The sequence below is a fragment of the Rhea pennata genome, chromosome Z, assembly GCF_028389875.1.
Source record: "Rhea pennata isolate bPtePen1 chromosome Z, bPtePen1.pri, whole genome shotgun sequence".
Taxonomy (NCBI): Eukaryota; Metazoa; Chordata; class Aves; order Rheiformes; family Rheidae; genus Rhea; species Rhea pennata.
The window spans coordinates 80,974,838-80,989,781 of NC_084702.1; the positions used below are offsets into that span (position 1 = coordinate 80,974,838).

Here is a 14,944-nt window from a genome sequence, read left to right on the forward strand (position 1 = left end):
CACATGTTCCTTAAGTGCAGTAATGTTTTGTTATTTTACTGCAGGTGTATTACAGAGATGAAATTTAATAACTTACTGTATACAATACCAATACAACGGAAAGATTCTTTGCCCTGACGCTCAGGAACAAAGTATAAATCAGGAGCGGTTCTGAACACAGCAGCTCTGAACGCAGGCACCCACGGCACCTTTGCTGGCACCTGAAGCCAGAACGCTATCGCTCCTGTTACTTACTACAAAAATGCGCTCAGGGCATTAAGAAAAAAGAGAAAGAAAGAAAACAAAACCCCAAAGTGCTTTACAAGCTATTGGAAAAAGTCTTGATGGTCAAGTTAAAGGAAACCAAGAGCATGTGAATGCCTGGGACAGCACTTGTGCAGTCATCTGTGAGGTCTTTGCAACGTGGGAAGCCCCCGTGCGACGCCGGCAGAAGTATCTTTGCAATAGTTACTCTTGAGTGGCTTAAAACAGAAGCCGATTTTAGCACATGCATTAGTCTCAATCTCATGCTGAATGAAGCACTGAGGAAAGACCTTTTAAAAGTACGTATCAGATAAAAAGATAATCCCTCCCGCTTTTTTTTCCCCTTCTGTCTTTGCTGGACTCCTCTTCATATAATTAGAGATGTTGCAACAACTCAATAATTCACAGCAGAAAAAGGAAGTCCCAGCACTTCTGGAAGAAAATAGAAAATGGGCAGCAGCTATTTCTGTCCATTCCCTGCTCAGCAGGAGAACACTGTTATGCAAGGATTTACACACTTACTGGACACACAGACAGGAGGCACAGGCAGCTGGGCTAAATTAATTTATGTGCACTTGCCACGGAAACTGCGTATCCTTTCATGTCCATTATACTCATTTTAAAGTTTTCCAGTAATATTTCTATTACTTCTCTACAAAAGTTGTATCACACATTCCCTCCGTTACACTCAACGAGCCACAAACATTCAAAAATTAAAATCCAAGGCCCTCCTATTCCTTGATGGGAAAGGTTCAAAAAATCCTATTGCAACTTAGGGGAATGGAAAAGAGATGGCAAAGGGGGCATTTCCAAGTGAAGTGGAAAGTGTGTCTACCATGCTGCCACCTGCTCAGAGGGAGCAAAGCCAAAGACTTACCCCTCCGTGTTAGCTATAGCATCGAGCACAAAAGGCCATGTGTATCTAATAAGAAAACCTTCCGAGGAAGCCCCATCGAGCGCCAAAGCCTCCTCTCCGCCTCCCCAGGTCTCCACCCTTCAGGCTACCCCCGCGTAGTTTCCTACCTTCCTGCCCGTGTTGCCCCACAGCAGAGGAGCACAGGAGCAAGAAAAGGCGGAATGCAAAAGAGCAGAGAGGAGCCAAGATCGTGCAGGAGAAGGGACGTCACGAAAGAGCCAGGGAGGACTGTAATGTCCAATGAACACTTGGAGCCAGAGCCAACCGAAAAACATGCAGAAGAACATGACCAGCTACCAGCAGCTTTAACTCCGGTGGGGTCTATGTGAACTTCTGAGTTTCTAGAAACCTTACCCAGAATTGGCATACTCGCTTGACCTCATAGCCTGCTCTACCCTTAACCATATGCTCTCGGAAACCAGCTGGAGGAATGGGGTTTGAGACTTTGGGGTGAGAGAGGAGAGCGCAAGAACACAAAGCGCTAGGGATGAAAAGCCCAGGGTAAAGGCGGTCAGAAAAAAGTCATTCTGCTGATCAGCCTTTACCACAGTATCTTGAATCAAGGGTAAGGCTAGCAGGTATGTTCTCATATGTTCTCATTCTGGATCAATCTATTACATTACAGAAGCAGAACAACTCCCCCCCAGAAAAACCGGCTGAGCATGTATAACTGCACTAACTTTCACCTTAACACTTCATTCCAGCTTCAGCTTTTAAAAGTGGGATGGTTCCAGCTGGCTTCGGAGAGCATTTCTTGAGCATCGAGTAGTACATCCAAAGACAACATTTAGACTCCCTTTCCAAAAGTGTTAGTAGCAAAAACAAGTCACCTTAGGATTTCTGGATTTTATTTTAAGTTAAAACACCTTGAAAACTAAATATCAGTTACTATGCATTTGCCAGAAAGGCCCAGTCCAAATTTTAAAAGAACTGCCTAATTTTGTGTTGCCTTGGAAATCTGGGGAGTGTTTTCTGGCCGTCAAGCTCATTTTACAGTTCTCTTTATTCACTGCTTTCTTGAATTAACTATTGCTCAGAAAAGCGCAATAGCTCTGGATTATTCAAAGTTGGTCCTATCGACTATTAGCTGATTAGTGGATCCATGGTACTCTAAGCAGCACACGTTACTATTAGTCTAATAATAGTATTTTGTATACCCAGATCCTCTTGCACCAAGGAATATCAATGTTTTATAAACACAGTAGAATTAACACAACCCCTCATTTTTATCTGTCATTTGGGAAACCAAAGCATTGTGATTTACACAAGTTTATCCCCCAGCCTGAACAATGTGCCTGCATCCCCTCGGGAGCCGTTCCGCGGTTCCCGCCGCGAGTCCCCGCGCACCCTTGCACCGATCCGTGCTTCCCGACTGCTGAGGCAGCAAAGCTCTTTTCTTTCTTTCTTATAAGGCTTTTTGGCTTTACCAGTTTAAACTGTACTATAAAGTGCTGATTTACATTAGGCTCTTTGAATAAAGAAACAGATGTATTGCTCTTCATCAGGAAGTGCAGGCTCTTATTTACAATCTCAGGGCCAAACCAATAATACAGAATAATACAGGAAACCAGAAAAACGTTTGGAGAAATAAAATAGGCAAACTTTTTTTTTGCAATCCTACCACCTTACTGATTCCCCCCAAATCATCATAGTTTTTTTTTAAAGATGGATCTTTGGGAAAATGGTAAGTAGCACAGAATTAAGACAACATGCAAACTCTGACTCTACTGAATGAAATGAGATTTTTGTCATTAACTTCAATGAAGCCAGTGTTTCAAAAGTGTCTAGACAACAACTTCAGTACATGTTTCTTAGACGACTTGTCTCTAATGGAATTAAATAGGTCCCAAGATGAGCTTTCTTCCACCCCCATTGCAATCAGTGTTGTATTTGCTACGGTTTGCAGTGAGAGCAGAATTGGGCCCTCGGCTCTGAAATAAAAATCACCTTGAAGTAAGTCGGTTGCTGTGCCTCTGACCTCCTCTCTCACTGGTGTGAATAAAATACAGGAATGGAAACCTCAGACCGCTGCTGCTACCTCTGTGAAGAGAGGTTGTTGGGTTTTTTCCTACCAGAAGATTAATAGGTAGCAAGTTCAATATCGTTAGGTATTTAGTTTTCCTTAATTGTTCCAGGAACTCATCTACAGAGAGCAATGCATCACATCTGGAGGTAGCAATTTACCTTTCAGAAATCAACAAAACCTGCACTCTCCTCCTGGGTTTAGGAAACAGGCACAACTACTCCGCTACTCCAGCACCTCTGACAACCACACGCTTTAGGGTCTTCTGAACTATCAGTAATATTACCGCCAACATTTTCTTTGGAATTCACTAAGTTTTTCACTTTAGTATCTTCTTTAGATAAGCTAATCTTTCTTAATACATATGGAAACACACCCCAGAAATCTTGCAATAGACTTGTAGCTCTTCATTTTATTTTAAGCCTGAAGGTTCATACTTGTTAGTAATTTGGTGGATCCTGATAGCTCTGCAGCCTGGAGAACAGACAACAGATGGCCCAACCTCAGCGTTAAGCATTATTCCTTCCGTACCTTGCAGGAATTCAAGAGATTCTTATTTTAGAAATATTTCTTCTCCTTCCTGCCTGAGCACTGGTCATCTATTTTATCTACTCTTCCATCACATTTCAAGAACCTGCATGCATATGGCAGGAAGAGAGACCCAATTCCATGGATCAGACTATCATTATTTGTACTTTTTGTTAACATTTTCCTAATATTGCTCAAATTTTCATGAATGAAAACACACAGAAAAGAAGACTGAGTAGATGAAGAGTGAATAGACAGGGTAATAAGTTCTCTCCATCAAATCGTCCCTGGCTCTGCACAACCATGGAGCACGGTCACGGAGGTTCAATTAAACAACCTACACAGAGAGCAAGTCCATGTCCACAGCAGCTAGCGCCTGCGGAAGCTCCGGGATTCGTCCTTCGAGGGGTACGACCTGATCCTTCAGCGCCAGCCCGGGGAAGAGCAAATGCCTCAACTCTCGCACGGCAGCCTCAGCCCCTGGATCACCGGGCTGCAGAAACGGTGGGTCTGCGCCGGGGTCCTGGCAGCCCCTGCTCCGCTGGAGGCGTCGCGGCTGCTCCGCAGTCCCCTGCTTCGCCGGCCCCGCGCTCTCCTCCGCGGAGCGCGCGACAGCTTCCCGAAAGGCCGGGGCTTATCGGCACTTCAAGGTTTCGACCTTTCCGGTGTCCTGCACCCGAAGAGAAATCCAGCCACCAGCAACGGCCACGGACATCGACTTCACGCAGTTGGTGCTTTTTTGAACAAAAAAAGAGGAACCTGGGCTGCCGGTTTCTCCAGGCAACCGTCCCGCGCGCGGCAATGAGCCGGCAGTTCCCCTCGGGGAGTTTCACCCCGTCGCGTCCCCAGCGCCGGCGGGCAGCGCGGTCCGCTGCGTCCGAGGGCTGCAGCCCGCCGGGAGCCCCGGCTCCTTCGATATTGGGTTTGTCGGGTTCAGGATGCTTCTTTGAGACTGATTCTAGCTCCCTTGCTGCTACTGTAGGGAATCAGTGCGAAATGCAGGCCTGCTTTTGGGGCCCGAAGCTGACTGATGCTAAAAAATATGATCTGTTTCTGGTAAATCGTCCCCTCAAACTTCGAGGTGCACCTCTGCCTCTAATTTCTAAGTTTATCTTTTTCCCCCAAATCAAAGAAAATCCACACCTGTGACCAGCAGACATCCATAAAACCCCTGTGCATGCACGGATCCGTGCAGACTGCAGTATGAGTCCTCTCACTAGCTACCAGGACTTCATGCAAAATGGACAGCTCAGACAACCTATGAAGCTGTAGTGGCATTTTGAACTCTGAAACATTTTCTAACTTCCTTTCAGTAACACAAGGATATTCAAATACAGTAAGACTGAAAGCAAAACTAAAAGCAAAATGCAACCAAGAGAAGATACGCTTCGAGACGAGACCCAGCCCAGAAGCACACGGGGAAGCGCAGGTGCCCGGGCTGCAGAGGAGGGTCTCACCTGTGGGCTGGTGAGACTACGTGTGGGGCACAAATTCCCAAAACGCTGTGCAAGGATAGGGAAAATGAGTCATCCTCGCGATGAGGAAAATGAGCCGGCTCTCAGCAACAGGAAGCAAAGGCACGCAGGGATTTTACAGCAAGAAGGGCTAGCTAGAACCGGTTGCTAAAAGGAACCAAGAATTACTGCAGTTGTTTTGAATCAGGTAAAGACAGAGTTACATGTGTGATCTTTGGTATTCACCTGCTCTGGTTATTGCAATTTAGTCAGAACCAGTAAGTCGCTTACTGTCTCAATAAATAGTGATGTATGTGGAGTTAAATGCATCAGTAAGATTGCTTTCACGGCTTGGTTTGTGAACTTCCACCAGTAGGAATCGCCATGTCCTCTCAGTCTGTTCCACGTAGAATTAAAAACGCAGAGTTTTGCGTTAAACCAGGCAGAACAGGATTCCCTCGCAGCCCTCTCCAACCCCAGCCCGGCATACACAACTCTGCACGTGAAACTTCCCAAACCCCGGCAAGCTGCACGAAGACTCGCAAGCCAAGGGGCCTCCGAGGCGGCAGAGGGAACCTGGGCCTGAGGAGGTGTTTCAGCTGAAATGGCCCCAAATAAGCTGTTTCCCCATATTATTAAAGAATGGGGACATACAATAGTGATGAAAGGATCAAGTGTTTCTCTGTCCTGCAGGGAATTTGCATGCATTTTGCTTTTTCCTTTTTCTTGGCAGATTTACACAGTATAAAGCCTCGACTAATAGGAAGGTTTCTCGATAGTTTTCCAAAGTAAGAAGCCGCTGCACTTACAGAAAGGAAAGGAAGCCTCACACTCTTCAAAAAAACAAAATGAATTTAAACATGCGATTAATACTGCTACTGAAATTGAAAAGAAAGTGTCTTTTAAGAAAATCAACTGTCTTGAAACCAAGCACAGGCTACTGATAGTATTTTTAGACTCAGATTTTCTCTGGAGAGTTAAAAGTATGCAAATGCAAAGTGCAGAGAGGCACACACGCACACATGCTACACCTTTGTATTACACTGGCATTTTATTATTTAATTAAACTACTCTTATTTTCCTAGCTCACGCATGCTTCCCTTGAGATGGCTTTGCTGTTAGCCTGCTGGCCTTGACTTCCAGCCAAAAACAATTCAGAAACAAAAAGGGACAACAAATCATATTTTCACAGACATTTTTATCCCTCAATACAACCTTGTTTTCACACAACATCGTACAGATCCTATGCAAACTATAGTTTATTGCAGTAGCCACGCAAACCTGGGGGCTCGCAGCAGCCTTCAGCAGGGCGCCGGGAGGTGACCCGGCAGCCAGCCGCGCGCCGGGGCGAGGACGCCGCGGGCAGAAGTTTTAAGGCAAACATTTGCAAATACCGGCTATTTCCGAGACGGGCGCGTTTGCAAACGCTCCTGCGCGTGACGGAGCCCATCTCGAGGGCGAGCAAGCTCAAGGCACGAACCTCGTTTAGCAGCCTGATTATCACAAGCTCTCTGCAAAGGAGATTTTCACTTACCTGGTGGCAACCCTGTAAATTCGAGTCTCTTCCATATGACGAGTATGAACCCCTTTCTGTTTTACCTGTTAACAGAAATAAATAAATTCATTAAAACCGACGCTGAAAGACGCGCGCACGCGTCTCCTCCGAGCGTTTCACGTGGCGTCCAGCACGCTCCCACGGCGCTGTCTGCACGTGCGAAGCGCCGTACGTGGGCGCCAGCGAGGGCCGGACGCCTTCGCACGCTGATCTACGCGCACGCAGAAATCGCGCAGAAAAGCCCCGCTGCGGCCGGGGGCCGGAGCCCAGCACCCGCCGGCACCGCCCGCCGCGGAGCGCCCCGCGCAGCCGGGCTGCAGCCCCCGCGGCCCCCGCCACGGCGCCCGGCTCCGGTTCGGTCGCTAAAAAATATTTATCCAGATACCAAAATAAACCCGCTGCAAATTACAAGTTGTCAGGGTTAAAAGCGACTTCTATTTGTGTGGGGGAGGATCAGGCAGCAGCACAGACATGAATCATTCTCCGTAATTTGAGTGTTTCCATGACATCAATGGGCACTCGTCCAGGACTCCGTCCAAGTCTGCGAGGTACCAAAGCGGCACAGCAGCCGGCAGGAGCTTGACTTCTCCCTCTCGCTCTTTTTTTTTGTCTTTTTTCTTTTCTTTTTTAGGATTGTGCTCCTGGTAAGGATTGCATCTACAGCATCCACGCGGAGCAGCGAGCAGAGCAGCGAGCTCCGGAGCTCCTGAGCGAACCTCGCGCCGCGCGCGTGGAGCCCCGAACTTTATCACGCTTGTGGTTGCCGCTGCTGTTGTTCCCCTCCACAGCTAGAAATCCGCCTGCTCTATTGAGAATGGGTAACAACAACAACAAAAAAAAATCAGGAAAAAGTCAAGAATCCGTTAAAAACATATACACACATAGATTTTTCTCTATCCCCTGCAATTATGAAATTATCATACTTTTTGTAACGACACTTCATTTTCTCGGGGGAAAAAAAGAAAAAAATCTTTTGTATAAACTGTCCATTTAAAATTAGCTACAGCCTTGATGCCGATTTTCTGCTTAAAATTCACTGGCACATTCGTCTCAGATAATAAAATTTGCAAGAGTGCTGATAATATGCAAGAGTGGGCTCCCCGAGTAACTGTTTGTGCTCCCAAGTACAAAAGCTGCCGGGGAAGGTGCACGCCGGCCGCACGCTGTGCCGCCGCGGCGCCCGGCGCGGAGCGGAGCCGGGCGGCGCGCTCACTGCGGATTTTTCCAGACAACCCTCCAGTACTAGAATGCGGCAGCCGCTGCGGATATTTTTTGGCACAAAGACAACGGTGGCGGTGCCAAGCCCCATGGCTAAAACTACTCAAAAGAGGCATAAGGGTAGCATTAATCGTTCGAGTCTTTTACTGCACCGAGTACTGCTGGCCGTATTTTAAACCCTAAAAGTACCCGTTAGTAGTATTTGTTGTAAGCGGGGCAGAAAAGGGGGAAGGAAAAAAAAAAAGCAAGCTTGAAATGCAGACGAATAACAAATCTCGTCAGACGTCTGATCAATTTTTCTACCTAGAGGACCAAATGTTAAAATGTGCCGTTTGTTTCTAGCGCTCTGCACGCGCAGCAAAATACACACCCTGCTGCGGCTCGACGACGTGACAGGCGCAGCAAAGCGGCGCAGGGGAAGTTGACCTACAAAGGCTGGCTGATAACTTTCAAGCACACGCTTTTCCTCAAGGTAATGCAGCAAAAGCATCCTCACGATCGCCTGCAGCGACCACTCGGCGCGTGTGCGAGCACGCGGGCCCACGGGCGTGCGCGGGCGCGCGTGCACTCCGTCCGCGGGCACGCTGCGTGCCGCTCCGAGGAGAGACAAAGAGCGAATGGCAGGCAGCTCCTGCTCGCCGACACGCACGCCGAGCCTGCGGGCTACGCTCCCCACACACCTCGGGAAAGAAAATACTGATTATCTTCATCAAACCGAAATGATTGCTTCATAAATATTTTGCTTGCATTTTTGTTCAACTGCAAAAAATAAAGCAGCATAGGATTGCCAATCAATCAGCGAAGAAGCCACTCGCCTCTCCACGGTGTACTTTGAAAAATTAATCAAATTAAGTAGAAAATTTAAGCAACTTCCAGAGCACAAATGCGAGCCATCTGATTCCCTCTCTATTTCCCCCTGCCCTGGGAGACAGGGCACCTCGCCTCTATTCTGGTAGGCAGAATGAGAAGGCATGAGGCAACCCTCTCCATCTGCAGAGAAAAAGGAAGTGGAGCTATTTCTATAAATGATTTGAATTCAATGTTTGCATTGATATCATGTTTGACATTTTTTTAGAGATGAGTTCAACCGGAATATTCTAATTCAGGTTTCCAGTGCCCTACATTTTGGGTTTAGTTCTTGGTTAGACTGAAAGAAGGGAAAGATGCTTAAAAAAACAAACAAAAAAAAAGTAATTGCATCAGGCACTGGAATTTGAATGGCTCAGAATTTGGATCTGTTCAGGGCTGCAATTTGGCTTAAATTTATTTCTTATTTTATTACTGCATTTCTAACATTTTTAAAAATTATTTTTTATCATTCTTTCCAGTGTCCTGTGTCTCAAGTGCCTACGGAAGGGAGACTGATTGGTTCCTCTGAAGAGAATAACAAACGAAGGGCAAATTCACTTTTGAAGTAAGACCAGGCATGAGACCCACGAAGCTGAGAGCATATTTTGGAAAAAGTTCTGAGCAACTGAAGAATGGGCTAAACTTTATAGTTCCACATTCATCTTTATATAATGCACCGGTATTTAGGTGTTGTCAGCTGTAGCAGGGTTTATTTGCATCACGGTGAGGATCACGAAGCAGTTTACTTCAACAATCTACAGTTCTTGCATTTAATTTTTTTTTTTACACTTGCTGAGGTTTGATTGCACACCAAATGCAAAGAAATGAAGGACTGGGCACTGCAAAGGGAGGAGGACAGGGATCATTTCAGCCTTCACTGGGTGTGTGGAGACCACCTGTGGTCTCAGGCGCAGGCTCTCCTGCACGTTGACCAGCTCTCCACAGCACCTCTTCGCGGTGACCGTCCAGGCTCTCAACACTGGGCAGGGGGGCTGCATCAAAGATTTGAAAAACCCAACTAATTTTAGCATAGGAATCGTGCTAAAATCCGTACAGAATTATAAATTACTCTAGGCAAAACCCTGCTGAAACGACCGGGCGATGTGGAGGAGGTACGCCACCCTGCTCCCTCGCAGAGCTCCTGCATACCCAGCGGAGCGCTACTCGGCTCAGCTAAGCCAGCTGGACACAGGCTCTCTACGCGCCTATCTCGAACAGGAACGCGCTCACCAGGACAGGACGGGCGGTACAAAAACCCGCTTATTCCAACCAACGAGGTTCTGCACAGCGCGCTTTACATTACAATGAGTCTTATCTGGTGCTGATGGAAGCAGCGCGTTAATGAGCTCCTCCACGCTCCGTGCGGTAGGCGACGTACAGACAACAGGGGAAAATCCTGCAGCTTTGGAGCAAAGTTTATGCAGTAACATTCGCCAAATAGTAGAAGTGACACAGCAGCTGGTCTAAGGCAGGCTCCACGAGCCAGATATAAAGCTAAAGGGACAGTATTAATCCCAATAATTTTAATGCCATCGCACCCCAAAATGAGGCACAATGCCGGGGGAAGGAGATCTTTTTGACACGAGAGAGGATTTTTCCACTTACACTGATGCGCAGTAAACAGTAACGGTTCTTAAAGAGACATTATGGTGCCACAGCAAGTGCTATTACAGGGGAGATTTTTTTTTAAAAAAAAAAAGCACAATCAAAATGCAAAGGAAATTAAATCCTAAAACCTATACTAAAATGATGCTACAGATCCAACTTGAGCAACTTAAAGCAAGGAAACAGAGCTAAAGCAGTCCTTCACACCGGCTCCCTTCGCTGGGCGAGTGCTTATGTTTAACGGGCAAGGTTAATTCCCGCGTATCCTGAAGGCCAAACTACCTCCTTGCACACGCACGCACACCATACATATGTGTGTGCATGTAAATATAATCTGTACCTATAGATGGGCTTTTTCAGGTGAAATGCAACCGTGCCGCCAGCGTGCCGTGCCCAGACCGGCTCCCCGAGCTGCGACAAAACCGTATTCGCAGCTGTGGAAATAGCAGCGTGACGAGAGCACGTCGAAGACCGTTTTCCACCAGATTTAAACTAAACGGTCCCCTCGCCCCTGCCCCGTCCCGCCGAGCCCAAGCTCCCGCTGCAACCACCCTGCAACAGGCCTCCGCGGCCGGGCTCCGCGGCCAGCCCAACCAACAGCCTCGGAGGAAACCACGGACGTTTTACAGAAACCCGCCACCGCGGACCTCCTCGTTCCCTACTCTCAAATTAACGACCGTGTTGGCTAACGAGCAACCGTGCACCCAGCCTCCGAAGCTGGGGCTTGGAGGAGCGCGCACCCGAGACACACTGCATTGAGACATTGAGACAACACTACTTGTTGGTATAATTTTGACCTTTAAAGAACAATTTGGATCGGAGCGTTTGGATTAGCTCCGGGCTTCCAAGAGTGCGGCGAAACGGCAGGAACGTTCTGGTAAACACAGTGTGGCACGTTATGAAATACCCAGTAGTCTCCAATCTGTAATATCCAGCAGAGGGCATGCATCCCCTAATAAGAGTTTTACACTTGAGAACTAACATTTCCTAAAAAAAAAAAAAAAAAAAAAAAAAATTGGGGGGCTGAGAGTATTGGCGAACTCATAGCATCCATACGCACACGCCCCAGCGCTGTCAGGGCAAAACCAACCTCAAACACCGTCCCGAAAACAAATCTGAGCACCCTGGTTCCTACACAGAAAAAGAAAAAAACCTCTTTGCAAGTGGGATTTTTCACCTCTGCTAAAGAAGCGTTTTGCTTGGAACCTTCCGCTCCTAAATGCAAAGGCAACAACCCCTGTGCAAACCCCCATCGCTCCGTAGATACCCCCATGCGACAGGAACGCTAAACTGAACTGCGAAATCCAGACTGATCTACAAACACGCTATAGGTGCTGCACTAATATTAATAATAAAACTGAGTATCCTTAGTGTAACCAGATTTTTATCCTAAATTCTTGAATATTTTTAAAAAGCTGGGGAGTACTACCTCTAGCTTTTAGTTAAAATTTCCTTATTTTCTGTTTTATTTAAGTCAGAAGAAATACAAAAGAATTGATCCAGGGATGAATCTGTCACTTGCTTGTCACGTTCCTTTCAAACATCCCTTGGTGAAGTTCGTGCAAGGGAAAACTCTGCCGTGCCCACCCATAACGAAGCATTTCATCCCCCGCTGCTGAGGGAGGTCCCCTCTCCCAGATCCGCCAGGACCCCTGTGTGCAATAGGCTCGAAGGCACAACGGGAAAACGTTTACTTGCTCCGTTTTTAAGACACAAAATACCTGCAGGAATTAACTGCTGCCGGCCCATGCGTAGGAGCGATCCCTTCCGACCTTCACCTCTGCTTTCCAGCACGGAGAATAATGGGCATTTGGGTTCCTTATCACATAATATATTTTTTAAGTTTCAGTAGCCTTGGGAGATGAACTTAATTTACCAGGTCTACAAGCCCGGCAGCTTAGGTTACATGTAGGTCACAATAAATACTGCTCATCCCTCGGCCATGGCGAGCGGCACTGCCAGTGCCTAAGTTGAAATGACAAGCCTTTATTATTCCTAAGCACTCGATTCTGAAACATTTGCACAATCTGTTAAGTCCAGACAAATTTAAATGGTTCTGACATGCAGCCTGCTAGGGTCAGTGACAGGGATAATGCCTCTTTACGTGGGTAAAATTTTGTGGCATATAGGTCACTCTCTTAAGGGGAATCAACTGTGTGTCTCTTCTTTGCATTTCCACCACAATCCTTCATCCTGCAGCCTGGAGCTGAGAGTGAAATGCAAGAAAGGAGCCGAACGCTCAAAGCAAAAATCTGCTTCCAGGACAATCCATTATATCTGACAAGTTAAATGTTCCATGGTAGACCATATGGCATCAGAGCAGGCCCGACGATGGAAGAGGGAAACTCAGCAAATGCATCACAATTAAGGAGTTTGACTATAGACTTTACTTTGATTTACTTTATTTTTTATTAAATTTTAAATATTGTAGTCTTTCCATTTTCATATAGCCCTTCTAAAGTCCGTATCTGATGTATCAAACCAGCTATATATGAACAGGTGGTTCACAAAAATTGGTTTCTGTGAAGTCTTATGGTCTTAGCTGTTTTAAATAGTGGTCCTGATTAAACTGTTTTTAAGCTGGGTAACTTTGCGAAGCGCAGAACATTTCTATTATGAACAAGCATAAATATTATTAGTAGTCTATTAAAGACTAAAGAAGAAATAATCAAGCAAAAGGAGAAGAAAATAGCATAACCTCCCACAAAGTCTTGGTGATGAGTTCTTGATAGAAAGCAAAGAAGAGCTGGGACACTTGAGTTGGTACTGCGGATTAGCAGGAGGAATAATCCTGGAAATCACCCTACTGAAACCCCCCAAAGGCCTCTGGCTACGCACTTCGTACAGGATCGGCCCCTTGCTGCCAGGACTATTCCTGCATAGGCAAGAGAACAGAGCCAATGATCCAAAAGATCTTCTCCATCTTCAAGGTCTATGACTTTATGGTGCAAGACAGTAGAAACATATGCGAGCCCCTGGGCTTTCGCACAGTTTAACATCACGTATACATTGGTTTCACACACACACACACACATAACTAGATCCACTTCTGAATAATTATCAGGTATGAGTCCACATCTGCCATGGCCCTTTTTTTTCTGTTTCAATTACTCAGCCACATTAATGAATCAACCCAAGATGTGAATAGTAACGGAATAACCCTCTCTGTAAGACACCCACCATCCACCGCTACCTTCCTCTGAAAAGAAGAATTTTTGAGGGCTTAAGAAGGAGGAACCCATGTAACCAACTGACAGAGCGCTGGATTGGGAAACAGTATAAAATGGGGAAATACTTGCTTTGGTACCCTTATGGAGACCAATCTTGAGTGACCTGCATAACAAATGGAACAACTAGAAGGAAAACCACACAAATTAATTGCGTATAATGAAATTCATAAATAATTCGGATATGCAATGCTGAAAACATTTCCAGAATTCCTTGCAAAGAATCTCTTTTCGTGAAAGACAACAAAAAGTCTTGTATAAAAATGTCATTATTCTGGTCTGACATCAAGCCGGTCTGCCATCATTCACTAATAAAATATCCAGAAATAATTGCATAGCCATTTTGGGGCAATTCCCTGGGATCAAGATGCAAAAATAAAGTAGGTAACCTAAGCTAAGCCCTTATTTAGGCATTTAAATAAAACCATATAGTCAGGAGAACTATAAATCCAAGCTGGTGTCACTGATTTTAGTGAAAGTTGCTGGTGGTCAACTAACTAAAACAAACCACTTATTTGGGCTCTGGAATTGGGGACCTATTTTAAGCACTTATTTTTGGAATTCTTTTTTTTTTTTCCTCCTAATTTTGACCTTGTAAATGCTGAGCCAATGTTGCTCTCAGTAAGCACCAGCACGGGCGTCTGTAGACGCTGGCCAGGGATTTCCAGACGGATTGCGTGGTCGCATGGGTGAGGAAACCAATGGGAGAGGAACTCAGGGTCCTCAGGCTGATCGGTGCCTTCCTGAGCAGGAAGGGGGAAGCGGTGATTTTTTAGATATTCAATAGGCTTGCAAACATACGATACTGATTATTTTCTAATATTCAATGCATTCTTCTTATTTAAAATGAATATTGGCCTTGCATGAGCGTGCGGCGCCAACAGCTTTGGGAAGGAACCTGCTGAGGGATTCCCCGGACTCCCGATTTCCTCTGATAGGGGCTTTGGGGGAACCGCAGCCAGCTTGAGCGTGGATCTCACCAGTTTTATGAGCGGGGTTGAGCACAGCCACCGCCCGTGGGAGCTCCAGGGCCCTCGTCACCTCTCTGAGCTCCAGCTCACGGACCTCGGCTGGAGTCCAACATTCCCACAGAATGGCAGAAGGGTTGAGGTTGGCAGGGCCCTCTGGAGATCATCTAGTCCAACCCCCCTGCTCAAGCAGGGTCACCTACAGCATGGTAGACAGGGTTGCGTCCAGGCGGGCCTTGAAGATCTCCAGAGAAGGAGACTCCACCACCTCGCTGGGCAACGTGCCCCAGTGCTGTTCCAGTCCCCGCCAGTGCACAGGCCACCATACAATTTCCAGAGTTATTTAGAGGTACACTTG

The 14,944-nt window shown here is 46.4% G+C and overlaps 1 protein-coding gene across 9 annotated transcripts in view; it reads right to left on the reverse strand.

The window, feature by feature from the left end:
- The window catches only part of TCF4 (transcription factor 4), a 192,405-nt gene that overhangs the window by 95,553 nt on the left and 81,908 nt on the right, over positions 1–14,944 (reverse strand). For all 9 annotated transcript variants that reach the window (XM_062600634.1, XM_062600635.1, XM_062600633.1 and 6 more), the window contains one exon: positions 6,699–6,763. In XM_062600634.1, the coding sequence (XP_062456618.1) occupies positions 6,699–6,763 (65 nt within the window). The remainder of the gene's footprint in view (positions 1–6,698; positions 6,764–14,944) is intronic.